The following is a 27,329-nucleotide window of genomic DNA, read 5'->3' as shown; positions in this document are numbered from 1 at the left end:
TCAGAGAGGGAACCTGAAGAAAGTACTCTGGCTGATGGTGTAGTGTATAGAGCCATTATGGCTTTATGTAGAAAGCCTTCACAACCAAATTTATGCAGAACCTTTGATAAGTAGGACCAGTTAACTCTATCAAAGGCCTTCTCTGCGTCTAAAGAGACTAACAGAGAGGGCCTTTTGCTACCTTCCAACTCATGTAGTACTGCTAAAAGTTTTCTTGTAGCATCACTAGTCATTCTGTTCCTAACAAAGCCTACCTGATCTAGGTGTATTAATTTTGGGATTAAGGGATCTATCCTATTAGCTATAATTTTTGCGTATATTTTTAAGTCTACATTTAAAAGAGAAATGGGCCTGTAGCCACTTGGGTCACTTAGATCTTTGTCTTCTTTGGGGATTAGTGAGATTATGGCTTCTAATGACTCTTTGGGGAAACTACCTGATTTAGCAACTTCATTATACAATTCTGTTAGAGGGGCTTTTAGTAAATGTATGTGTTTTATATAGTATTCTCCTAAGAATCCGTCTATACCTGGGGACTTATTTCTTTTTAGGGATTTAATTGCTCTTTCAACCTCGTTAATATGGAAAGGAATATTAATTTGTTTTTTCTCAAACTCTTCCAATGAAGGAAGGTCTACACTACTTAAGTAATTCTCAATTTCTGTTTGGGTGGGTTGGTGTGTTCCTGAGTCTACTTTTAGGTTATACAGGAATTCGTAATAGGTTGCCAAGGCATCTACAATTTCTTTTGGATGGTGTACCATTACATTATTCTTTGGGTGTTTTATCTTTAAGATTCTATGTGCAATCCTTCTTCCTTTAATTTTCCTTGCCATAAGCTTGCCTGCCTTATCTCTGTCTGAGTACCAATTTTCCTTCATGATACACTGCCATTTATCATATTGGCAATATAGCATTTCACTGAGTTCTTTCCTTTTTTCTTCTACTTTGGGTATTAAAGATATTTCTTTTTTATCGTATATCGCTTTTTCCATAGTTTTAATATCTTTCAGAATATTTTCATATTTTTCCTTCCGTTTCTTTTTCTCTATAGATCCCTGTTGTATGAAAACCCCTCTTATGAATGCTTTATGTGCGTTCCACATATTAGCCTTGGATGTTTCATTGTTATTATTTAGCTTGAAATATTCCTCTATTTTTTGTGTTATTAATGGGGCTGTCTTTTCTGAATATAATATATTTTTGTTCATCTTCCAGATATAAGAAGGAGGTGGGGACCCTATTATTTGTAGTTCAAAAACTATTGGGGAGTGATCTGACCATGACCTAGTGTTGATGTTTATTTTTTTAATCAGGGGGAGTGTGAATTTATCTGTAAATAAGTAATCTATTCTATTATAGGATTTGAATACTGGGGAATAGTGGGTGTAGTCTATCTCTCCTGGGTGCATGCATCGCCAAACGTCATATAGCTCATGGTTCATAAGGGTTGGTCTTAGGGTGGGGGGTGTTTTTTTCTTCAAATATGAACAGTCTATTTGTGGGTCAACTACTAAATTGAAATCACCTACGATAATTAAATTGCCTTTGGTCATATTTTCAATTTTCTTAAACTTTTTATTTAAAAATCTGATTTGGCCACTATTTGGGGCATAAATATTAACTATAGTATATATCTGCGAGTTTATTTTACCTACTAATATCACCATCCTGCCATCTTTACTACTAAAGAATTCCTGTAATTCGAATCCCACAGAATCTTTTATAGCCACACATACCCCCCCTTTTTTCTTTTTTTGTAAAGTGGAGTGATAAATGGAAGAAAATTGGTACAATTTAAACTTAGAGGCCCCTTCCTTATTGAGGTGTGTCTCCTGCAGGCATATTACCTCAGCACCTTCATCTTTGATCAACTTTTGAGTGAGATATCTCTTTCTGTGTGAGTTCAAGCCTCTCACATTCAGAGATATAATCTTAAGTGTTCTGGACATACATACAAAGATCAATGCACTTACATAGCGTAGTATTTACAGTTCTGGATGAAGTTCTTATGTGGTCTTGGTGTTTTCTCCTTAAGTGAAAATAATCATATATATTCACTGAGAAGATAGGGAAAAAAGAGATTATGACATATAGATAATATAAAAAACTTTTTTTGCGTATTTTTGTACGCATTACATAAACCTTTTGGAATGTATTCAAATTTAGCTTTAAACATGTTAAAAAAGGTAAAAACAGTAAAATACGTGAGAAAATGAACATTTGCAGCAATTTTTGCGTGAAAAATCTCCAGAGTTGCCATAAAGTGAGCAATAACTCAGTTTGTATAGAGAAAAATAGGCAGTCACAATAAGTGAGAGAATAAACAAAAATGTTCAAAAAGGTTCTAGATTTCTCAATTTTTGAGAAAAGGTTTTTAGCATCAAAAACAGTCCAACCTGAAAAGGAAAACATAAAAACAACAAGAAAAGACATACAGTACATAACAAACAAGAAAAACTGATGACCTGTCCAGGTCATCTCGTCAGGAATTGCCCACAGCCGTGGGCAACAGGTGAGAACAGTCCTCCTCTTCCTCAAGGTGTAATCAGGGAAGAGACTCAAGATGAGCAAGGAGAAAAGTTCTATGGAGGGGAAAGTTTGTGAAGCGACACTGAAATCCCCAAGATAGTTCAGGTATCTGTTGCTCCAGCAACAGAGGATTTTTCAGCTTCATCTTTGTTTTCCTGTGCAGGAGTGGTGTCCATAGCTTGGTTGTATGATCTGTACTTGGGAGCAGATACAGGAATATTCCAACTGGCAAGTTTATCAAGACCTTCTTGGGGTGAATGGAAGATGTATCTTGATCCTTGTCTTGTCACTCTTAACTTTGTGGGAAATCCCCATGAGTACTCTATCTTGTTGGTTCTTAGAGTGGTAGTAACTGTGGAGAATGCTCTCCTTGCTTTCAAGGTATTCTGTGACAGGTCTGAATACAAAATCAGGTCTTGATAAGGCTGTGGGAGTTTTTGGCCTCTTCTGGTGGTGTCTAGAAAAGCCTCTTTTATATGGTAGTAGTGCACCCTCATTATTACATCTCTTGGTACGTTAGGGCCCAGATGAGCGGGCTTAGGTAGTCTGTGCACTCTATCCACAACTCTGTCTATATCAGATGATCCTGGCAAGGTTGTTTTTAAAACATCCCCCACATAGTTTCTGAGCTGGTTTGTGGTAACACTTTCTGGGATTCCTCTCAGTTTAATATTATTTCTTCTATTCCTGTCTTCTGCATCTGTCTGTTTCTCCTTAAGTTCCTTCACTTCCAACACTAATGCCTCATGAGATACCACCAGCTCATTATATGCCCCTGTCACCACCTTCAGCTTCTCTTCTATTCCCAGGACCCTTTTGTCTGTTTTTATGGCAATGGCTGTCATAGCATCTGTCATCGCCTGCATGTCACATTGCCAAGCAGATCTGAAAGTTTGCATTAAGCCCTTCATCATTGCTAATGTAAGTGGCTGATCAGTCTCAGGGATGTCAAGGAAGGGATCTGTATAGCTGGACGCTGGAGATGATGTTATTACAGCTTGGCCTACCTCTTTCCGTGTGCTTTCCGTGTCTTTTTTCCGGAATTTCGTATTGAATTCCGGAATTCCTCCTTGCTTCAGCGGACTTCTGCTTCTGGAAGCTGGGGACTCTGGGGTGCCAAGGAAGGAGCTTCTAGGTGGCAAGGTGGTGTGGGTGGTGTGGATGGGTGACATTTCGCCATGTCTAAGGGCATCAAAACGCCCTGGATGCGCTGGAATCCGCTATGCTGTACCTTGGTATTGTCCCCTGTCCTCCTGGCGGGCACCATCTTGCTCTTCTTCCTCAAAAAGATCAAGCAGTCTTCTTGGTCTGGGAATATAAGTTTTCCTCCTGGGTTGCACTCTGGTCCACTCCGGGGAGTCTCTGTAACGATCCTCTGCCATTTTTAGCGGTGGATGGGTGCTGTGGAAGTCGCAGTGAGCCGCTTTGTCAGTGTCCTGTACAGAGCTGATGGATCAGGCAGCCATCATGCTCTGTAGCCACGCCCCTCTAGAACTGAAATATATCAGTTGCTGCCAGTTATATATCAGTTGCTGTCAGTTACAGCTGAGAGGAGAACTGATGTGTCCATGTTTCCCTATGGCTCAAGTGGGCGATGTTACAGTTTAACAGTGTGCTGACCAGGAAGCTGTTATGGGGTAATAGCCATTTTCAAAATGGAGGACGGAGAATTCCATTGATCACAGTGGACAAACAGGAAGCAGGAGAGGAAAAATAGATTGAGGAGTAGTTTACACAGGAGGTAAGTATGACTTGTGTATGTTTATTTTGTCTTTTAATTTTCAGTTCAGGTTTTCTTTAAAGCAGGTATGCAGCTGAGAAGATGACTTTACATCTTTTATTGTAAATGCAATATCAATAATTAATATATACATCAAATGATTGAAAGCAACAATTATAGAGATGGTAGCACAGTGTAAAATAAAAGGGAAAAACAAAAGATGAATACTTTAAGGTTTGGAGGGAAGATGTCCTTTTATGTGGAAATCCAAGAAATTTAAAGTTCCTTTGTTTCAGAACACAGGAAGGCAGCCATGGGCTCTCTTGCCAGCTTCAATCCATACATGGGGTTTGATTCACTAACGTGTGATAACTACTGTAACAGCAGTTATCATGCGAGCTGCCACGCGCAAGGAACAGCGTTACTTTGCGTGATAAGCGAAGGTTTGCGCACAATGATGTGCGATTTTCACGTGAAAAGTGCACGTGATTGCGTGCAAGCCTTTACACACAGCAGCTCGCGTGATAACTGCTGTGATAGCAGGGGTGGACTGCTGGGCGTTTTCTTAATTGTGGAGGGAACAACGATCCCAAATATTCTGACATTCCTATATCTCAGACCACATTCATTGCACACAGATAATAATACCAAATTCACAATCCCCAAAGAATATGGATCACTTTAATACCATACATGAATATCGTAGAATATTCTGTTACTGAGAAGTTTAATAACCCGTTTGCTGGTTATTCCAGCTTCATAAATTTAATATGGGGATACTCAACATGACCTTACCGATCACATGATAACATTTTCATATAGACCAGAAGTAGAGTATCTCTTAAAAAAAGCAAAAATCATACAATACAGTTATTTTAAATATTGCCAGAGTGGTTCCAACAAGTCTGTTCTCCTGCTGGGTCTCTCTGGCAGTGGCAAGCCAAATGGTTGGTGTTCACACCTAACTGTGAGTGGTCTGCTAAAGGAAGATTATTTTGTTCTCGGCAATTAAAGAAAAACATTGTCCTCCCAGGATAACAGCTGCAGCCACAAGAATAGGCAGACCCCAGGTTTTTCTCTCTGTGCTGTCCTTAGACAAGCAATCTGGATTGTAATTGGAATCAGAAAACCGATTGATGACGTTTCTTCACGGTTCGTTGGTGGCACCTACCTTATGTTGATTGCTGTCGTACATCAGTTGTGAGGGCACCCTAATTGTTGTGACTACCCCTCTTTGAATTTTAGCTCATATTATTTCCTTTTGTAATTTAATTTTGCTGTTTAAAGGGACACTTAAGTCAAACAAAAAAAAATGAGTTTTACTCACCTGGGGCTTCCAATAGCCCCCTGCAGCTGTCCGGTGCCCTCGCCGTCTCCCTCCGATCCTCCTGGCCCCGCCGGCAGCCACTTCCTGTTTCGGTGACAGGAGCTGACAGGCTGGGGACGCAAGTGATTCTTCGCGTTCCTGGCCACAATAGCGCCATCTATGCTACTATAGCATATATCATATACCATATAGCAGCATAGAGGGTGCTAATGTGTCTGGGAACGTGAAGAATCACTCGCGTCCCCAGCCTGTCAGCTCCTGTCACCGAAACAGGAAGTGGCTGCCGGCAGGGCCAGGAGGATCGGAGGGAGACGGCAAGGGCACCGGACAGCTGCAGGGGGCTATTGGAAGCCCTAGGTGAGTAAAACTCATTTTTTTTGTTTGACTTAAGTGTCCCTTTAAGTGAGTCCTTGTACTTCATACTCTACATATAAATGTACACTTGGTAGCAATATTTAGTTTTGAACATTTTTTTGCAATCCTGCAGAATTTTTTGACAAATTCACATTGTAAATGTATGCTTTGTATAGATTCTTCATGCTGCTATCAGGCGAAGGACAACTCTATGTGCCGTGAAATGTGCATACAGGTAAGCACTCATTTTTATATTTGCAACTTTGTTTTGTTAGTATAGGTCCAATACAGATTTTCAGTCTTGTCTTGTGTGTAATACTACATTGTTTTGATGCTTAATCACAAAATGAATAACAAAATGTGTGACTCTATTAACATTTAAATTCCTAAAGTTATATTATTAGAAAAATGAGCAAAATGTCACGCCTGTGACGGATGTCATCGCAGGGCCAACACAGTAAAGACGCAATGTCAGCTGTATAGCTGATGTGTTCTGTTGTTATGTGGGGGTGCAGAGAGCCAACAGAGCGGCACATGCATGACGGCAGGATTATCGGCTGAGGTGGACATTATTGGCCAACTAAGCTGACTTTAATCAAGCGTGTGTATGGAGCTTTACTTTTGGTCAATTCTTCCATCTGCACATTTGCCCATAGACATTGCAGATAAAGAGCAGTGTCAACAGAAACAGTGCAGTATCTACTGAATTTGAGAGGAAATGTGTCATGCCATAATTGAGGTTTGCATTTGTAGTTTAGGTTGGGATGGTCTCTTCAGAGTTTGTAAGCCCCTGAGCTTTATGCTCACATAATATTGAGGAGACATAGCTCCTAGCTTGCACCCATCTTTACATTCTATGTGGTAGGTCATAAGTAGAGCTTAATTCAACCCAGGATAACTCCATGCTTTACCAATGAAATGTTAGAGATGTATTCTCTCCATGTTCCCTCTTTTTTTCCAGTGGGGAATTTATATTAATTAGCATGGGTTCTAGGAGTGAGAATTTAGTGGTTTTATTAACCCCCTCTTGGTCTGGTCCCTATCTGTAAACAGGGCTACTGTTAAAGGGATCTAAGCAGCTCCTGGCTTCTAATAGCTGAAAGGGCTGCCATGTTTCAGAAGTTCAACCACCTGCTACTTTTCCACCGCCATTATCCAGGCTAGGTGTTAAATTCTTCAAGTGTGACTAATGTTTTCTGTTTGAAGTACAATGGGGAAGACTCAGGGTTTGTTTGTGGTCAATTAAGTCTAATGAGGTGATTTCTTATCTGCCTTCCATCATATGTTGCTCTGAGTCTGCAAGTCCTTTCATGGACTGAAGAGGTGTCTATTTTAACCCTTAGGCCTCTTTCACAGTTTAGCAATACATTTGCTGCGTTATGTGTGTTGCACATGCTCAGTAAGGTTTTTTTTTTTTTTAAATGTAACGCATGCGCCGTTTTCATTCCATCAGTATGCAACAAAAACGGCGCACCGAGAGACACATAACACAGTGCAAAATAACGTCCAATTTCATAACCTACATGCGCTGCGTTAGGGGAACGTTGTGCGACTTTAACGTCGCATCAAACGCAACGTCCCAATGTGAAAAAGGCCTTAAATGTAAAAAGATGAGGTAAAATGAAAGGGTTTTTTTTGGTTTAATAATAAACCACATTTTTAGAATGCATTTTTAATTTGCTATAGAGCTGCCCTGGGTGTTTAAAATGATGCTCGGTTCACTTTAAATGAGTATTGTCTTAAAGGACTCCTGAGGCGAACAAAGTAATTGTCCTCAGGTGCAGTATGCGCCAGACGACATGGACGCACGAGCACAAGGTGCAGGCGCAAAAGTGACGACCCGCTGCCAGGTCGGTGCTCTGTGGGGGCAGACAGCGGGACACCGAGGAGGACCGAAGCTGCGATGAGGGACTGAAAAGGCTGAAAGGGGCTGGAAGAAGCTCCAGGTGAGTAAAAATGATATACTCATTCGCCTCGGGAGTCCTTTAAGCTGTGTACACAGATTAGATGAAACTCGGTTGAGGCAGAAGCTAACGACCGGGGCGTCCTTTAAGCTGTGTACACAGGACAGGGAGTCCTTTAAGCTGTGCACACAGACTAGATGAAACTCAGTTGAGGCAGAAGATAACGACCGGGGCGTCCTTTAAGCTGTGTACACAGGACAGGGAGTCCTTTAAGCTGTGTACACAGACTAGATGAAACTCGGTTGAGGCAAAACATAACGACCAGGGCGGTCGTTATCTTCTGCCTCAACCGCAGCTCCGGTCCTCCTGCCAAGAATCCAGCGTGTGTACACTATTGGGAGTGGCGGATTTTTCTGATCAGTATTTATGAATAGTGTAGGGTATTCTTGATTTAAAGACCCAAGCAATTTTTAAAGAGATTTTAATTATTTTTTTTTATAATTGAGGGAATATTGAACGTGTGTGGCACATTGGTCAGATTTTTCAAATGTTACAATCAGTCAGAAAAATTGATTGTAATTCTTGAATTGAAAAGAAATATAAAAAAATTGTATGGTGTGTGTGGCCACCTTAAGTAGCAAGTTTTAATATGCAGTATCTTACCATTCCATTGTTAAGCATTTACTGTATATAGTACTGACCTGTTCTGCAGCATTATACAGAGTACATAGTCATTTTAATAACTGACCATCAGAGGAACTCAGAGTCTAATGCTGTATTTTCCACCTTGCATGCATATGCATGTGGCATCCTGTGTACCTTCTGTAAAAGTGATAGTGTTGTTCAACTGATCACTTTGTACAGTTCATCTGATTTGCTTGAAGTGTGCATCTGTCACACATTCCACAGCAATCCAAACTATGGATGTGAGAAAGAAAGCACAATCAGAAGTTGCCTGATGTGAAAATGAAAACAATTGGTAGTATCTGGAATTGTGATTTATGAAGTAGAATCAGGGCCGGGACAAGGTCCACCACCAACAGAGGCTGGGCTGCCCAAGTGCGCCCCCCCCCCCCCCCCCCCCAAGTGGCGCTCCCCCCATTTAATCTCCTTCTGTGCCCACGACACATCGGTCCAAGTCCCTTTGGCCAGCAGTGGCGACCGCCACAAAGCTGGCTGATTGCCGCCGGCTCCTGCACATGTGCGGCCCCAAGCCTTGCTCACACTGCGCATGTGCATTAGCAATTTTCATAAATGGCAGATGCGGCAAACGCCCCCGGGAGTGCGTTGAGGAGGCCCGCTGCTGGCCAGAGAGTCTTGGACCGCGACCGTGGGCACAGCACAGGAGGACTCCAGGGGGCTGCAAAAAGCCCCAGGTAAGTTCAACTCAAATTTCCTTTAAAGTAGTTATCAGGCAAATATTAAATGAAAAGCTTTACTCACCTGGGGCTTTCTCCAAACCCTAGCAGCCGACTGTCCCAAGCTGTCATCTCCACTCCCCGCCGCTGTCCCGGGCTCCATGCTCGGTGCAAACTGCCAAAGTCAATCAAGCCCACGTTGTACGCGGCTTACTGCGCAGGCGCAGAACTACTGTGCCTGAGCAGTAAGTTGCGTACAACATGGGCTTGATTGACAGCGGCGGTTCACGCATGCGCAGTGCGGATGACCTCGGGGTCGGCTTCTGCACCAAGCACAGAGACCGGGAGAGCGGAGGTGACAGCGTAGAACAGTCCGCTGCTGGGGGCTGGAAAAATCCCCAGGTAAGTAAAGCTTTTTATAAAATATTTGCCTGATAACTACTTTAAGGCATGCAGCATAATTCTGGCCACATAGGTGTAGAATGAATGATATACTATATCCACAAACTCATTCTGCACCTATATACACAAGTGACAGACACTATGCTGCTTGCTCGCAGGCAGGCAGATCTCAGCAAACAACTAACCAGGCAGTCAGTCAGGATGGAATCAGGATACTATTCCTCACTCAGTCACTATCTATGTGACACACACTGTAGCAAGCTTACTGTCTTCATTGCACTGACTTGTCTAACTTACTCACTTGATTATTATGGCCGCGGGTGCAGCCCATTCCCCACTACGCAGTCAGCTCTGCCAGCCAGAGAAGACGCCTGCGAGGGACGTTACTGACGTCATGTGACCGTCGTGACGTGATGCCTGAGGAAGGGGGGCAGACTCAGCAAGCACAAGCAGGCACTGTGACCACATCAAGTGAAGCATACCTCCAAACTTTTGAAGTCTGGAAAGAGGGACACTAAGACACGCCCCTGCATCACCTTTAACCACACTCTAATTTTACATATGCTGCGCCCCCTACCACCTCTATACTGTTCCCTGGTATCTAGTGGCCTCCCTCCCCTTATACAAGTTCCTGGTGTTTAGAGATTCCCCTCACTCTCCTATACAGAGTTTCCTCCTTCCCTCCCACCCTCTCAAAGGTCACAGGAGCAGGGACGCCACTACAATAAACCATGTGTGGTGCACTAAGGAAGGAATGAAGAAGCATACTGGCCTGACTAGAAAGTGGCATGGTTTGCTACATTGTCACCTCACCAGGATTTACCTGTCTGGCAAGCTTGTCCCCTGGGTGACACCTGGTGAGTTGTCAATGCAGTAGACCATGCTACTTACCAATCTGGCCCAGGTGTGCCCCAGTGACAAATGGCAAGATGACGATGCAGCATAGACCATGATGCCACTGACTAACCAGTTTCTGGCCAGTGTGCTCCTTCCCTGCGTGACTTCTGGTGTGGTGACAATGCTGCAGACCATGCCACTTACCTTTCTGGCCAGTGCACTTCTCCCCTGCCTGGGTGACACCTGCTGAAGTGACAATGAAGCAGACATGCCACTTACAGTAAGTGGCATGGTCTGCAGCATTGTCACCTCACCAGAAGTCACGCAGGGAAGGAGCACACTGGCCAGAAAGGTAGGTGGCATGGTCTGCAGCATTGTCACCTCACCAGAAGTCACGCAGGGAAGGAGCACACTGGCCAGAAAGGTAGGTGGCATGGTCTGCAGCATTGTCACCTCACCAGAAGTCACACAGGGAAGGAGCACACTGGCCAGAAAGGTAGGTGGCATGGTCTGCAGCATTGTCACCTCACCAGAAGTCACGCAGGGAAGGAGCACACTGGCCAGAAAGGTAGGTGGCATGGTCTGCAGCCTTGTCACCTCACCAGAAGTCACACAGGGAAGGAGCACACTGGCCAGAAAGGTAGGTGGCATGGTCTGCAGCATTGTCACCTCACCAGAAGTCACGCAGGGAAGGAGCACACTGGCCAGAAAGGTAGGTGGCATGGTCTGCAGCATTGTCACCTCACCAGAAGTCATGCAGGGAAGGAGCACACTGGGCAGAAAGGTAGGTGGCATGGTGTGCTGGATTGTCACCTGCAGTACAATGACCCCTCTCTCTTTCTGATCCCCCTACTCTCAGAAACTCACAATAGCCTGAGTTTCAACTAAACACACTATTTTTTACCTTTGAGGAGGATAAATTAAAATATAACTTTAAAGCTATTTATATTAAAAGTTATATTTTAATTTGTCCTCCTCAAATGTCAAAAATAGTGTGTTAGCCCCTCACAGCAACAACACTGGCCTCCCAGTAAGCAGGCTGTACATCTCCTCTCAGCCATTACCTTTATCTTGGGGAGAAGACCTGCTGGAATTAATCTGTCTCCCACATGTGCGTTCTTTCCTGAAGTCAGTAGCTGCTTGCCGCTCTCCCATTTAAACTGTGGCTGGTCGCACAGTGAGGGGGCGGGACGGAGCGGAGCGAGGTGTAGTCTGTGCCTGTGTAATACACTTTCTAAGTGCCTGCTTCCAGCCCCCTCCACACCTACTATGGACCTTTCCCCACCTCTCCAATACTCCTTAGCTTCTGTGTGAGCCGCTTCTCACCTCCTATGCAGTTGAATTAGCTTCTGCATATGGCTTAGCGCGGCTGCATATTCCGAGGAGAGTTATGTTCCTAGGGGACTGAGGGGCGGGCCATGGGCGGGACTCATGCGAGAGCCACTAAGCGTCAGCCACAGTAAGCATGGGCTTACGAGTGAGCTGCATGCTAGGTTGATATAAAGTAACAACATGCCTGGCATCGGCTCTTGAGAGCGGGGGGCGGTGCAGGCAGCGTTATTGTAGCCATGGCAACTGTACACTCTCTCAGAGAGAGTGAGTGTACAGAGACAAATTCTCGCCACTGCCACCAGCGGCCGGTAAATTGCAGGGCGGGCTGGCACTTAAGGATCCGAAGTGCGCTCATGAGTTAATTGATTGACAGGCGCCCAGAGGCCGTAGCCTCGCCAGCCTATGTGTTGGCCCGGCTCTGAGTAGAATTAAATAGTATTGAAAATTAGGACAAAAGTAAGTCAGACATATTTTTGGGTGTTAACGTGACTTACATCTTCAATGACTAGTATGGAAGGTCTCTTTACTTTAAATTTAATTTTCATCTGATTTCAGCAGCAGTTTCTGGAACTGAGTGTTTTGACCAGCAGTTTGTCTTGAAGATAACATGGCTATATACACTGCTCAAAAAATAAAGGCAACAATTAAACCACACAATGTAACTCCAAATCGATTACACGTCTGTGAAATCAAACTGTCCACTTGGGTAGCAACACTGATTGACAATCAATTTCACATGCTGTTGTGCAAATGTAATAGACAACATGTGGAAATGATACGCAATTAGCAAGGCATCCCCCATTGAGTGGTCCTATAGGTGGTGACCACAGAACACTTTTCAGTTCCAATGCTTTATGGCTGATGTTTTGGTCACTTTTGAATGCTGGCGGTGCTTTCACATTAGTTGCATCATGAGACGGAGCCTACTATCCACACAAGTGGTTCAGGTAGTGCAGCTCATCCAGGATGGCACATCAATGCGAACTGTGGCAGGAAGATTTGCTGTGTCTGTCAGTGTAGTGTCCAGAGAATGGAGGCTCTACCAGGAGACAGTCCAGTACATCAGGAGATGTAGAGGTGACCGTAGGAGGGCAAAAACCCAGCAGCAAGTCCGCTACCTCCTTTGTGTAAGAAGAAACACAAATAACACTGCCAGAGACCTGCAAAATGACCTCCAGCGGACCATAAATGTGCATGTGTCTGCTCAGGTATACAAAAGGAGATGGAGGCTGGCACGTCCAAAAATAGAAAAGCTCTTTTATTGGAATGACATATTAAAAACTGTGGCTATACAGCGCTGTATAGCCACAGTTTTTAATATGTCATTCCAATAAAAGAGCTTTTCTATTTTTGGACGTGCCAGCCTCCATCTCCTTTTGTATACCTGGTTTGGATCCAAAGGTGTGAGGATCCATTGAGGCTTGGGCACCCTTATCCCTATTTGATCGAGTGCTACTCTTTTTATCATTGTGTCAACATGTGTCTGCTCAAACAGTATTTAATAAGTATGTTTCATTCATTCAGATCTAGGATGTCTTATTTTAGCGCTCCCTTTATTTTTTGAGCAGTGTATTTTGTCATCACCTGATTTTGCTTAGGTTTGTGACTTGTTTACTTTAAGAATTTATACTTTTATGAAACCTCATATCTTGTGAACATTATCGGTTGACTGTTGTAGAGCAGACTAACTGATCTCCTGTCAAGGCTTTGATCAGGACAACAGTTTTATATGAGAAGACAGTAAATCCCTGGGATGTCTTGTTCTGTCATTATGACATTATTTTTAAACATTCATTTTGCTGCAGATTGAAAATCAAATCCAGGCGTGGGTGGCTCAATTCACTTATTACTGTATAGCCATGCTTTCAATGGTTTTTATGACCTTGTCAAACATAGATAAATATATTTTATCTAGGAAAAAAAATATGTGCATATGAGGTTTCCAAGGTGGTAGATTTTTTTTCTGGATGATGTCTTTTATTTCATTCTGTTTGTATATCAGGAAATAGCGTTTGATCTGTATATAGGGTCAAAATCTGATTCTAAGTTAGCCAATAAATGGTATCATTCTGATTTAAAACTTCCTACTTTCAAGTTATTGTCAGGACTTGATATACGTATAAGCCATTGCTAAACTCTTTTCTGCGACTGCCAATGAAAGCATTTGGTATTGGTTCGCATCAGTATCTGTTGTTCCATTGTTGTGTTTTGGGTACATAGGGGGACATGGGACCACAGGCAATGGTGGCCGCTAGACATAGCATCCAAGAGGAGATAACGGGATTTACTGCAACATTTACACAAACTACTCCAACTGCTGTCACTGTCATTTTAGCACCCGTGTGAACCAGCCCTAATTCTATTGATGTGTAACTTTGATCTGTTAGAACATTTTCTATGTTATTTGGTTTACTTATGCCTGTCTTTTTTTTGTTCTAGATTTTGGCTTCCAAAAGTGAGTCTCAACAGAAGCATTTACTACAGAGGGCACCAGAGTATTGTCCTCCATCAATGGTGAATGACTCACTAATTAATTTCAACTGCTAATAAAAATAAAATCTGACATTCGTTGTACAGTAGCCGTATAAATATAAAACGCATCTGGAGCAAATAATCTTATTTTAGTTGAGGCATTTTCTCAAACTACAATTGTCCCTATGAGAAAAAGTAGGAATAAATTCCTCTGACATGGATATATAGTAGATATAGCCATAAAAAAGATGAATTTCCAGCTGAAATGTGGATGTCAGAACAATCCTTAGGCTGTAGAGACACTGAGCACTTTCTGAGAGCTTTTCTGACCCTCAGCGCTTTCTGACCCTCTGTGCTTTACAAGTGTTTTTTTTTTTAATGACTTGCATTGAATTGCATTAAAATCGCTGTAAATTTGCCGCAATCATGATTTTTGTAAAAATTGCGATTGCTACAATTTTACCTCAGTTTAATGCAAGTCAGTGGGAGCACTTTAAAAAAAAAGCTGAAAAAGCACTGAGGGAGATAAAAGCTCCCAGAAAGAACTCACAGTGTGTCTTTAGCCTTTGGGCTGATTCACACTACAAGAGCTTTTTAAACACTAGAGATTTTAAAAGCGCTTGCTAATGCAATGCTATGAGAGATTTTTACTAAATCACATCACTCCAGTGTGAATACACACATAGGATGACATTAGCAAGAGCTTTTAAAATCACAAAGCGCTTAGAAAAGCTTTTGCTTTCTCCTTCCCAGCACTCTCAATAATGCCAATTTTCTCCAACCCAGCTCCCTAAGAATAAAAAGGAAAACATTCATTATTTATCAGTTTTTGGTCATTATAGTTTTAAAATAATATATGCTACCGTGATTAAAACCCACACATTTTATTTGCCCATTTATCCCAGTTATTGCAACATTCAAAATATTTCTCTAGTACAATGAGTGGTGCTAATATTTTATTTGGAAAATAAAGGTGTAATTTTTCAGTTTTGCATCGATTACATTACAAGCTCATATTTTTTAAAAAATAATATAGTAATCACTATATACTATAATAAAGTAATATACCCTTTTGACATGCATATTCAAAAAAAAAGTTCAGTCCCTAAGGTAACTATTTATGTATTTTTTGGGCTTTTTGTATGCAAAAGCTTTATTTGGGTAATTATGGAAGAGTGTGGGAGGTAAGGTGTTAATTTTAATTGTAAGTGTGGGTATTTTTATTAAAATAAATGTATGTAGGTGTAATTTTACTATTTGGCCACAAGATGTCCTTGCGCATTATTCACTGTTAGTGTAGTATTAGTGTATGAACAAGAAGTAATGCGTGGACGTGTTACTTCCTTAGTTAAAATGACTGCAGGCATTTCATTGATGCCGGCGATCATTGATACGGGATACGGGACCATCCTGGCTGCTGCCTCTAAAGGGCAGCAGCCAGGACATGCGCGGGATCAAGCGCGGGAGCACGCAGTGGCCATCCACCACAATAGACGATTATCTTCACCCCTGGGCAGGAACTGAAGTCCTGCAGGATGTAGATAATCTGTCGTAAACCACATAAGTGGTTAAAATAAAACTTTATTAACTATGAGCATGCAAATGTGCAATGAGCACAGGATAGTAAAATCTCTTGTCTCTGCCTGGTGGAAGCAATATATGTTTTTTCTCAGTTTCACCCCGAGAATGTGAAATTCCAGGATTAAGGACTATAGTATACACGCTGGGAGCGAAGGCTGCTCCAAATAGTTGCTCGTGATTGCTTGGAAGGGCCTTTTCTCATTCAAATATGCTACTTAGCAATTCTCCTCTGTAGAGAGGGGAGGGGGAAGATGAGTGTAAGCAAGCTGCACACTTGTGGCGGTATAGAACAATCGTAATCATCATGGTTTTCCAGCATGCCTGATCGCTAATAAGCAGTTGGCAGATGTTGTGCGGGACCCATACACAAATGGAAAAGGCCAAGGTTGCAAGTATGTAAGTCCCTTAATTCTCACAAGATATGACTTCTGGTTCCTGATAACATCCCAGGGAGATACCTTTTCATTTCAATGGAAAGCTATGTATGTTCAAAACTGGCTTAAGCTGAAATTGCTTTTCGTGGGTGGCGTCCTGTGTGGGTGGTTGACAGTCTACCTAAACCAAGGTACAATTTGTATCACTGAAAATTATTTCTGAACTAGCTATGCTTCGTGGGATGTTACACTCACCATCTCACCACATGCAAGCGTCTTCCAATCAGTGCCGTGGTCTATCACAGTGGGGCAGGGCTGGAGGGTGCGTGTGCGGGATGGATTGTATAATAGTATTTTTTACATCTTAAACTAAAATACTGTACTGACTCTCCTTGCCTTGTTTTTTTTTTCAGACAGAAATTTGGAACTGTATGAATTCCTCTTTACCAGGTGAGATGACATTTTTTTTTATTTTACTTATAGTTTTTTTTTTTTTTTAAATTTCTCATTAATGTATATTGAATTATGTCATAAAAGTGTAGTGGTCACTTTTAACTGCTTGTTGGGGTAATGCAGTTTTGGCTTTTTAGTTTTGTCATTGATTCATCGATGGATTTTTTATAACGCCTATGTGATGTGTATATTGGTGATTTTTGGGACAAACTAGACCTTACTTAGGGGCTATATTTTTTCCAAAAATTGTTCTATGTTCTTTGTGTTTTAATGGAAAAGAAGAAATTGAAAAAATGCACCATTTTTTAGTTCTCATCCATTATAGTTTCAAAATAAAAATGGTAATATTCATAAAAACTTGTATTTGGCTATTTGTTCTGTTTATCATAAAACTTGAATTATGTCACTGGTATATTAAATAGTGACGAGCGATGATTTTGAAATAAAGGTATTTTTTTGCTACATTGAGCATGATTCACAAAGCTTTTTCCTCTGTTTTCACCTAATCTCTGTTACATTTTAAGCTCCCAAAGAGCAAAAATATTATATAATTAAGGCAAGAAAAGTAATATTGAAATTAAGTTAATCAGGAACAACTTACTTTGAGTGATTATTTTGCTTGTAAATGTGCATAAAGTTATTTTTATTATATAGATTATAAATAAGTCACTTATGAGAAGTTTTGTGAATAGAGCCCGTTGTGTACTTTTTTCTCCTCAAACTATCACAAAACATTTTAAGGGTAAAAATGGAGACTAAGATAATTGGTTATTTTATTACGTAGGGGGCATGATCTCAAAAGTGTGTGTATTTATAGGAGGTATTACAGTATTTTCATTGTAATAGCCTCATATGTTGTTCTCATTGTATTCCTTATATTACTACATCCCAATTTCATATGTCTTCTTTTTAGTTTCTCCCATTAAAGAACACCTGAAGCCAAAACCAATCCATTTTGAATTAAGCCTATGGTAGCTTAAATGACTTCCTGTTGACATTATATTTGCTGCTCATGTTTTTAGGGTCCCTCCCATTCCTCGTTCCCGACATCTTTAATATTTGATTGACCTGTCAGTCGAATATTCACCAGGAAGGGCCTGTGGTTGCACATGAGAGCTTTTGAACTGGGCATGTGCAGGTTCCGAGAAATCCTGCTTGATAACCAAAGGTGTTAAATATTGATTCATCAACACCTTCTTCTAGTCTTCAGTAGTCCATCAGAGTTTTGTCTTCAGAAAATATCTTTTATCAGAGAGTAACAATCCTGGCTGCTGGAGGAAATAAATACCAAGTGAGGACAGTAGTATCCTTACACGCCTATTCATCTACTGTATCGATTTTGGGTTTGTTTGTTTTGTTTTTTTGGTCTCCCAGTTTTCCAATATTTAAGGATATTTGATTTTCTCAAGATACTTTTCTTTCTGTACCCCAAGCACAAAGTTTTACAATGATTAAAGTGGGATGAAACTCAAGGTTAGTCTATGGTCTAAAACCTTAAAGGGGCACTACAGCGAAAAACTAAAATTTTAAATATGTGCAAAAATATTCAAATAAGAAGTACATCTTTACAGAGTAAAATGACTTTTCTCCTATGTTGATGTCACTTACAGTAGGTAGTAGAAATCTGACAGAAGTGACAGGTTTTGGACTAGTCCATGTCTTCATAGGGGATTCTCAGGGATTTATTTATTTTCCAAAGCACTTAGTGAATGGCAGTTGCTCTGTCCAACTGTCAAAAAACTGTGTAGCGAGCAGGGAAGATGGTCAGCATCATTGTTTAAATGCTTTTTAGAGAATATCTTTACAAAGAATAAAAGCCTTGCTGGGTATCCCCTATGAAGAGATGGACTAGTCCAAAATCTGTCACTTCTGTCAGATTTCTACTGCCTACTGTAAGTGACAGCAACATAGGAGAAAAGTACTTTATGGCTCGTTTTATTCTGGAAAAAACGTGCTTCTTCTTTGTTTAGGTTTACACATATTTTACATTTTACAATTTTTCGCCATAGTGTCCCTTTAAACACAGCATAAAAGTAATAGGAGAAAAATATATAAATGGCTTTAGGCTCCCTGCACACTGCATGCGATTCCGATTCCGCTTCTTAATCGGTTTTTACATCCAATTCCGATTTTTAATCTTTACTGCATGCTGCATTTTTTTATCCGTTTTTTTTGTTGAATGTATTCAGGGAAAATCGGAATTGAAAATCGGAATCGGAAGAGGAATCGCAAAATGGATTTGCAGTGTGCAGGGAGCCTTAAAGCTACTGGAAGTGTTTATAATCAAACTTCTACTTCACTCATAAGCTAAATGATATAAGTGCCTTTGCCATGCTGAAATTATCAGATTGTTTTCAGCTAATACTAAGCTGTGTAAATAATGCAGTAAATCTTAGGTACACACTATGAGATTTTCTGGCAGATTTATTGCCAGATTGATTATTTCCAACATGTTCGATCTGATTTCCGATCATTTTCTCATCAAAGTGAATGGAAAACAGTAGGAAATCAATCGGAAAATGATTGGAAATCGATCGAAAATCAGATCGGACATGTTGGAAATAATCAATCTGACAGTAAATCTGCCAGAAAATCTCATAGTGTGTACCAGACATAAGGGAAAAGCAGATAATGTTCTCTACTTTGCACATCAATTACTTACAAAACAATCTACTAATTTGTCCTCTAGCCAGCAATGTTATCAATTAGCTTTAGTGTAGGTTAAATATGCCTTTAAATTACTGTATGTACTTGAATATAAGTCAACCCTGTGTATAAGTAAACCCCAATATCTGACCTTCCTAAAGTGATTCTTTAATTACTCAAGTAATGAGCTTGGGGACCAGATGAAGTTAGCAGCTGCACTTGTGGACCAGATGGGTTAATGGCTGCACTGCATAAAGTGTTCTAGCCATTAACCTCTCCTGGCCCTCAAGTGCAGCCAATAACTCCTCCAAACCCCCACATGTAGCCATTAACCCTCTGATCTATCCCCATGCCCCCCGTCAGTGTGACACTTCTTTGCTTTAACTGACAGGTCACACTTACACACAGTGCATACACGACATGGTTATAGTCATGTAAACGTAGGGTGGAGGAAATAATAAAGGTTATAGAACACATATGTGCCGTTTGCCCCCCAACCCCTGCTCCAGAGCTCACCAGTGAGAATCAATTGTATATGGTTATGCCCCTGAATAGTAACTTTAAAACAAAACTGCCGCAACCTTGAGCAACACACAGAGCTGCAGCAGCCATGGTGATAGAAAAGTCACAGATCTCTATCATCTGCATGTAGTTGTAGCAATAGGGTGCCCCCTGCAGCATAAACACTACATGGGCTGTAGATCCCATAGACAAGGACTGTTAGTTGCAGTGGTGTAATGTAGTTCTGGGCTGTAGGTCACATTTTGGGATCCCTCCCACCACTGCCGAAACGGATTTTCCTCTCTCTATTTCCCCCCTCTGTGTAATCTTATGCAGAGGTAGCGCTGCAGTGGAAGTTGTCATTTAACATTCCACTTGCGCGGGTCTGCAAGCATTAGTGTAACTCTGGCACCCAAAGTCATGTGACAAAGGGAGCCAGAGCTACGCTAAAGCACGTAGACTGGCGTGAGTGAGGAAGTAGAGAGGATGCTGCCCCCAGCACTCTGCATCTTGCGCAGAGGGGAGGAGATGTAGGATCTAGAGATGCAGCCCTTCTTTGGGTAGTGATGTGTGTGGTGGTGGGGGGTTCATGGTAGCTGGTGCTTGGGTGCTGCAAGGGACAGGAGGTAGAGCCGCCGCCCCCCCCCCCCCCCCACACACACACACACATAGGCTATAAGTTGAACAATGGAGGACTGACCTGAGTATAAGACGACCCCTAAACTTTTACACTATGGTTCCGGCCTACAGTTCTCCACTTATAGACCAGTATATTTGGTACATTAGAGCAGTCTTTTAAAGTTTTTCATTAGTTTTCCCTGTGTTTCACACACACTGATCACATCTTCTATGGCAGGGTTAAAAATGTTTTTTTTAACATAACTCAATGCAGTTTCTAGGTTTCAAGCTGAATTTGAACAGTACAGTAAATGGGATAGACTCAAAGGTTTCAGTGGTACAAGACTGGCTCATTCCTTAAACAAATTTGCTGAAATGCCATAGATTCAGCAAATTAAATCCTTAATTGCTGGTGCAAACATTCATAAAAAGAGCTTTAATGCAAAAATCATTTAGCAGCTCCTTTAAGAGCACACAATTGGCTTGATTCACAAAAGCGTGATACTGCTTATCACGCCTGCGCTATGCTTGGAGCACCGTTTACCGCACGTAAAGGCTATAACAAAGGTTTGCTGATATTGAGGTGAAACCTCTCCCACAGTGTGATGTCATGATCATGATCCTGACAGTTTGCTGTCTTTGAACCTGAAATAACACCTTTTTCCAACAGCCATGCAAGCAGCATTTCTCTCTTTGCATAGGACATTCAGTAAACGAACATTCCGTACAGATCACCTGGCAGAACTAAAGATAACACCGCCACTCATAGATTTCAGAATGTAAATCGGGGAGAGGAAAGATTTTACAAAGGGCAAACACTGACTAAATAATCTATAAATGGATATTGTCAAAAAATAAGCAATTTTGTTAATAATGTTATTTTCACTACCGTTCCTCTTTAAGGGAAAAAGTGGATTGGATTGGGCCCTCTGTGTATTTCATTTACCTGGTCATTAATATTCACTCCGCATCATTAATATTTACCACACTATGCAAATCTCAACCCATCCTTTAAACATGTCCTTAGTCACCTGCTTTTTAGCCATTTCCTGATGTACACCAATTCTTTCCCAGTCCTTGCATTCTCAACTACTATACCAGCCTCTTACCAGGACGTAACCTGGCAAACTGAGCCTGCATGTTTGAATACTGATTTTTGTTGGCACAGGCCACTGTAAATTGGATCATGTATGGATTACAAAATTGTAAATTGGATTACAATGTATGACTGTCCTAGACATTTTTGTTCCTAGCTAAGGCAATTATTTGCCTGATCAAACTCTCCACCAGAAGGTGTGATACAACCTCACCACACATTCTTTTGGATGCCGCAGTAGCACAGGGATGTTTTGAAATTCTCATGCTCTTACTTGTATTTAATAATGTTTTTAGCCATCACTTTAAAACTATATTTCTAAAAGGGGCCTCAAAAAAGTCAGATGGATGGGTTGGCCTTGGATGCTGTGAATTAGCAATTGTATCGGAGTGTCGGCGAGCCTGTAAACAGGTGAGACTATTTTTTCTATATCCTTTCTTATGTATGTGGATACAGTAAATATGGCTTACTTAATAATATTTGTAGTGCTGCCACTAAATATGTTTACAGTTGCACAACTGTTTTAATTGAAAATGTTAAGAATTGAGTATTTTGTGATTTTTATGAATCTCTGTCTTGACTTACAGTTTGTTTGCAACCAGAAGCATATCTTGCTGCATTTTGAACTGTTGAGAAACTTATATAGATGTAATGTACAGTGGGATGCGAAAGTTTGAGCAACCTTGTTAATCGTCATGATTTTCTTGTATAAATTGGTTGTTATGATAAAAAATATCCGTTCAATACATCATATAGGAGACACACACAGTGATATTTGAGAAGTGAAATGAAGTTTATTGGATTTACAGAAAGTGTGCAATAATTGTTTAAATAAAATTAGGCAGGTGCATAAATTTGGGCACTACTAAAAAATAAATGGAATCAATATTTAGTAAATGCTCCTGTTGCAGAAATTACAGCCTCTAAACACTTCTGTAGGTTCTAATGAGAGTCTGGATTCTGGTTGAAGGTATTTTGGACCATTCCTCTTTACAAAACACCTCTAGTTCATTCAGGTTTGATGGCCATTCCAGAACGTTGTACTTGTTCCTCTGCATGAATGCCTTAGTGGATTGTGAGCAGTGTTTGGGGTTGTTGTCTTGTTGAAAGATCCAGCCCTGGCGCAACTTCAGAATCTGCTGATACTGGTCTCCAGAATCTGCTGATACTGAGTGAAATTCATGCCTCCCTCAACTTTGACAAGATTCGCAGTCCCTGCACTGGCCACACAGCCATACAGCATGATGGAAACACCACCATATCTTACTGTAGGTAGCAGGTGTTTTTCTTGCAATGCTGTGTTGTTTTGCCTCCATGCATAACACCCCTTGTTATGCCCAAATAACTCAATTTTAGTTTCATCAGTCCACAGCACCTTATTCCAAACTTAAGCTGGCTACCTCAAGCGGCTCTGTTTGTGCTGTGTGCGGAGGAAAAGGCTTCCTCTGCATCGCTCTCGCATACAGCATCTCCTTGTGTAAAGTGCGCCGAATGGTTGAACGATGCACAGTGACTCCATCTGCAGCAAGATGATATTCTAGGTCTTTGGTGCTGGTCTGTGAGTTGACTCTAACTGTTCTCACCATCCGAGATTTTCTAGTGATAAATATGTATAACAATTTTTACTTTGCCAAAATATCATTGTATTTGCACAATCATTTTCTTCTCTATGGAAAATATAGTTTACAATGCAAAAACCTTTTTGTAAACTGAGCAAGCTCATCTCCATTTCCCTTTCATATCTTTAGAAGGATGTTTGTTGCTGAATAATTCAATACAGTTGTTTCGTGGCTGTACTAGCCAGTAGCGAACGACCACTGTCTGCAGTAAATGCTGAAGACTGAAACCAGAACAAGGAAAAATATTGTTTTATTGAGAAGAATACACTTTACCGTATACTAGTGAAATATGGTAAAAAAGTGGAAGAACAAATAACCAAATCGCACCACCAAACCCAAGCCCAGTGAACAATACAATATTGGCTACATAATGAACTAAAGAAACAATATGTACAAACCTACAATAAAAGAAAATCAGAAGGCAAAAGAGAAAATTTAAAAGTGCAAGATATCGGGTCACGCCAGTGATTAGGGTAGCAGAGCGGGCACAGAGGCAAGATGCAATACAGGGGAAGGCCAGGGCTAAGCAACACCAGATAGCCATTGAATATTCTGGCAGATTTTGTGTGGAAAGACCAATTTATATAAAGGAGCTGTTCAGCTGTATCACAATGAATGAAACACATCAGCGGGTAACAGCAATCCAGGCTCCAAACACCCACCTGGGAGTTTTGTACAGTGCAATCATACACTGCCTTCACCAAACAAAGCAGGTCATTGCTCACTTCCTAACAACCGTTTAAAACCCCATGACCATCACCTCTGCTGTCCCATGGTTCTAGAGAACCTGGTTTCAAAGAAATTTAGCAAAAGTAAAGTGCTAATGTAATTTTGTTTCTATTTAACATGTCCAAAAATATAGTGCAAAATAGATCAGGTATTTAAAGGAACCAAATATAGATTTTTTTGTACACCAACCTCTTTAATAAGTAGGGAAACGTCCGATCCTCTATCAATTGCTCTATGAAGGAACCTAGTATCCTCTACGACTGGATTAGGACCCCTATGACTCCAAAGAGGTGGGGCCTAGCCCACTCTGACCTGTGCTTTAGAGGCTGTCTGTTGATGACTGAGCAAGCTCTTTGTTGGTGGGCTTGTCCTTCTGCTACGGATTTCTGGGAAGTGTGTTTTAAACTGGCCTCAGAGAAGTGTTAGGAATATCAGTGCGCCCGCGAGGTCCCTCGGCGTCCTCCGGGTCCCCTCAGTGGTCCCACTGGCAGACCCATTATTGCGGCGACTTTGGCCGAAGTTGTGCGCAACTTTGCCTATGCGGCCCGTCCTGCACCCATCTCGATCACACTCTTGTCGCTGTAAGCCTCCGTAACGTGCAGGAGTCTTACGGCAATGTGCGTGTGATCCAGCCAGGTGCGTGGACTGCACATGTGCAGTTGCACAAGACTTCTAATGAAATTGTCGCACTAACAGGGCCACCAGCGGAACCACAGAGAGGACCTGGAGGACAGCCAAGGGACCTCACAGGCTACAGGGTTTGGAGGAAGCCCTAGGTAAGTGCCGATTTTAATTTTAAAGCTCTGCTCAGAGTCGGTTTTAAATTTGAAAACACATGGGATCCTCGCTCCACATTCACAGGAGGAGTCTTAGTTAAAGAACCATATCAGTTATAGATCCTTTTCTATAGCATGTGGCCCCACACCCTAATGACACTATGCCATGGTTACCAGCCATTTATGCAAGCTGTGCATGTTCGATGTTATGTTCATGTAATTTTTGATATTTAGTTTTTACGTCTTGTTCTAAATGTATTTTTTCTCTTCCTTTTTATCTTTTTATCCTCAATTGTTTACAGTGGGTTGCAAAAGTATTCGGCCCCCTTGAAGTTTTCCACATTTTGTCACATTACTGCCACAAACATGCATCAATGTTATTGGAATTCTACATGAAAGACCAATACAAAGTGGTGTACATGTGAGAAGTGGAACGAAAATCATACATCATTCCAAACATTTTTTACAAATAAATAACTGCAAAGTGGGGTGTGCGTAATTATTCAGCCCCCTGAGTCAATACTTTGTAGAACCACCTTTTGCTGCAATTACAGCTGCCAGTCTTTTAGGGTACGTCTCTACCAGCTTTGCACATCTAGAGACTGAAATCCTTGCCCATTTTTCTTTGCAAAACTGCTCCAGCTCAGTCAGATTAGATGGACAGAGTTTGTGAACAGCAGTTTTCAGATCTTGCCACAGATTCTCTATTGGATTTAGATCTGGACTTTGACTGGGCCATTCTAACACATAGATATGTTTTGATTAAAACCAGTGCTGTCCAACTGCCGGCCCGCGGGCCGCATCCGGCCCACCAGGCCTCCTGCAGCGGCCCCCCTGCTCCATGCTGTAGTGTAGCGCAACTTTTATTTATTTATTTTACAAAAAAATAAAAACCCTTTCCCCCGTGCTGCGCGGACTATATATTATATATTTATAGGCTTCCCCCTCTTTGTCCCCCGTGCTGCCGCCTCTAACACATCTCAGATTGGCGGCGGCGGCAGCAGAAGAAGATAGGAACCAGTCACACCAGCGCATGACAGCCGCACGGGGGACTTTACGTGCTGGACGTGACCGATGATGTCACGTCCTCCATTCAAATTCACCGCGCGGCTGCCATGCGCCGGTGTGACTGGCTCCGAGTCCGATCTCCTGCCCGCCGCTGCTGATCTGAGGTGAGTTACAGGCGGCAGCACGGGGGACAACGAGGGAGGGGGCGTTCTGGGCAATCTAAATTCACGGGTGGTTTCCCGTGAATTATTACACTGAGCAGCCTGTTCATTTTTACTGACCGCCCGCTGCTTCTGCTGGTAACGTTGCGCTTTGTCTGGGGAGTGGTGACGTCACACGGGCAGATCATTGCAGTGGAGTGGATGAAACACGTTGATAACGGCCACGGAAAGATGTAAAAATGATCTGCGGGCAATCTGACTGCATTTTGTGGGCACATCTGCGGCCAATCTGAGTGCATTTTGTGGGCACATCTGCGGGCAACCTGAATGCATTTTGTGGGCACAACTGCAGCCAATCTGACTGCATTTTGTGGGCAAGTCTGCAGCCAATCTGACTGCATTTTGTGGGCCCATCTGCAGCTGATCTGAATGTATTTTGTGGGTAAATCTGCAGCCAATCTGTGTATTTTGTGGGTAAATCTGCAGCCAATCTGAATGTATTTTGTGGGTAAATCTGCAGCCAATCTGAATGTATTTTGCGGGTAAATCTGCAGCCAATCTGTGTATTTTGTGGGTAAATCTGCAGCCAATCTGATTGCAGTTTGTGGGTAAATCTGCAGCCAATCTGAATGTATTTTGCGGGCAAATCTGCAGCCAATCTGTGTATTTTGTGGGTAAATCTGCAGCCAATCTGTGTATTTTGTGGGTAAATCTGCAGCCAATCTGAATGTATTTTGTGGGTAAATCTGCAGCCAATCTGAATGTATTTTGTGGGTAAATCTGCAGCCAATCTGAATGTATTTTGTGGGTAAATCTGCAGCCAATCTGAATGTATTTTGTGGGTAAATCTGCAGCCAATCTGAATGTATTTTGTGGGTAAATCTGCAGCCAATCTGTGTATTTTGTGGGTAAATCTGCAGCCAATGTTTGTGTATTTTGTGGGTAAGGGCTCGTTTCCACTATAGCGAATCCGCATGCGGGCACTGCATGCGGATTCGCATACTTAATGTTAGTGGATGGGGCTGTTTCCACGTGTGCGGCGGCGGCGGCGTTTTTCGGTGCGGGGAAAATCTGCACGACAGATTCGCGTGCGGCAGGAATGCAGGCGAATCGCCGCTAATGTATTCAATAGGGAAATCGCATGCAGCTTTGTCATGCGGATTTCCCCGCGATTTCGCATGCGATTTCGCATGAAAGCCAATGGAACTTAACACAGGCAGTGACATGGTTAAATTCGCATGGCTCCTTGCCATGCGAAATCGCATGCGAAATCGCGGGTAAATCTGCATGCGGAAACGCAGCCGCATGCGATTTCTTCAGCGGTGGAATCCAGGCGATTCCGCACCGCTACAGTGGAAACGAGCCCTAAATCTGCAGCCAATCTGAATGTATTTTGTGGGTAAATCTGCAGCCAATCTTTGTGTATTTTGTGGGTAAATCTGCAGCCAATCTGTGTATTTTGTGGGTAAATCTGCAGCCAATCTGAATGTATTTTGTGGGTAAATCTGCAGCCAATCTGAATGTATTTT

General features: G+C 41.9%; 1 protein-coding gene across 1 annotated transcript in view; it reads left to right on the top strand.

Annotated features, from left to right (window-relative positions):
• Positions 1-27,329, top strand: part of RECK (reversion inducing cysteine rich protein with kazal motifs) — a 182,480-nt gene that overhangs the window by 19,821 nt on the left and 135,330 nt on the right. The window contains exons 2-5 of the mRNA XM_068236611.1: positions 6,110-6,168; positions 14,206-14,280; positions 16,607-16,643; positions 21,833-21,918. Of these exons, the coding sequence (XP_068092712.1) occupies positions 6,110-6,168; positions 14,206-14,280; positions 16,607-16,643; positions 21,833-21,918 (257 nt within the window). The remainder of the gene's footprint in view (positions 1-6,109; positions 6,169-14,205; positions 14,281-16,606; positions 16,644-21,832; positions 21,919-27,329) is intronic.

This window comes from Hyperolius riggenbachi, chromosome 5 (genome assembly GCF_040937935.1).
Source record: "Hyperolius riggenbachi isolate aHypRig1 chromosome 5, aHypRig1.pri, whole genome shotgun sequence".
NCBI lineage: Eukaryota > Metazoa > Chordata > Amphibia > Anura > Hyperoliidae > Hyperolius > Hyperolius riggenbachi.
The sequence above is the reverse complement of the archived record's forward strand: the minus strand, read 5'-3'. Positions and strand labels throughout refer to the sequence as shown.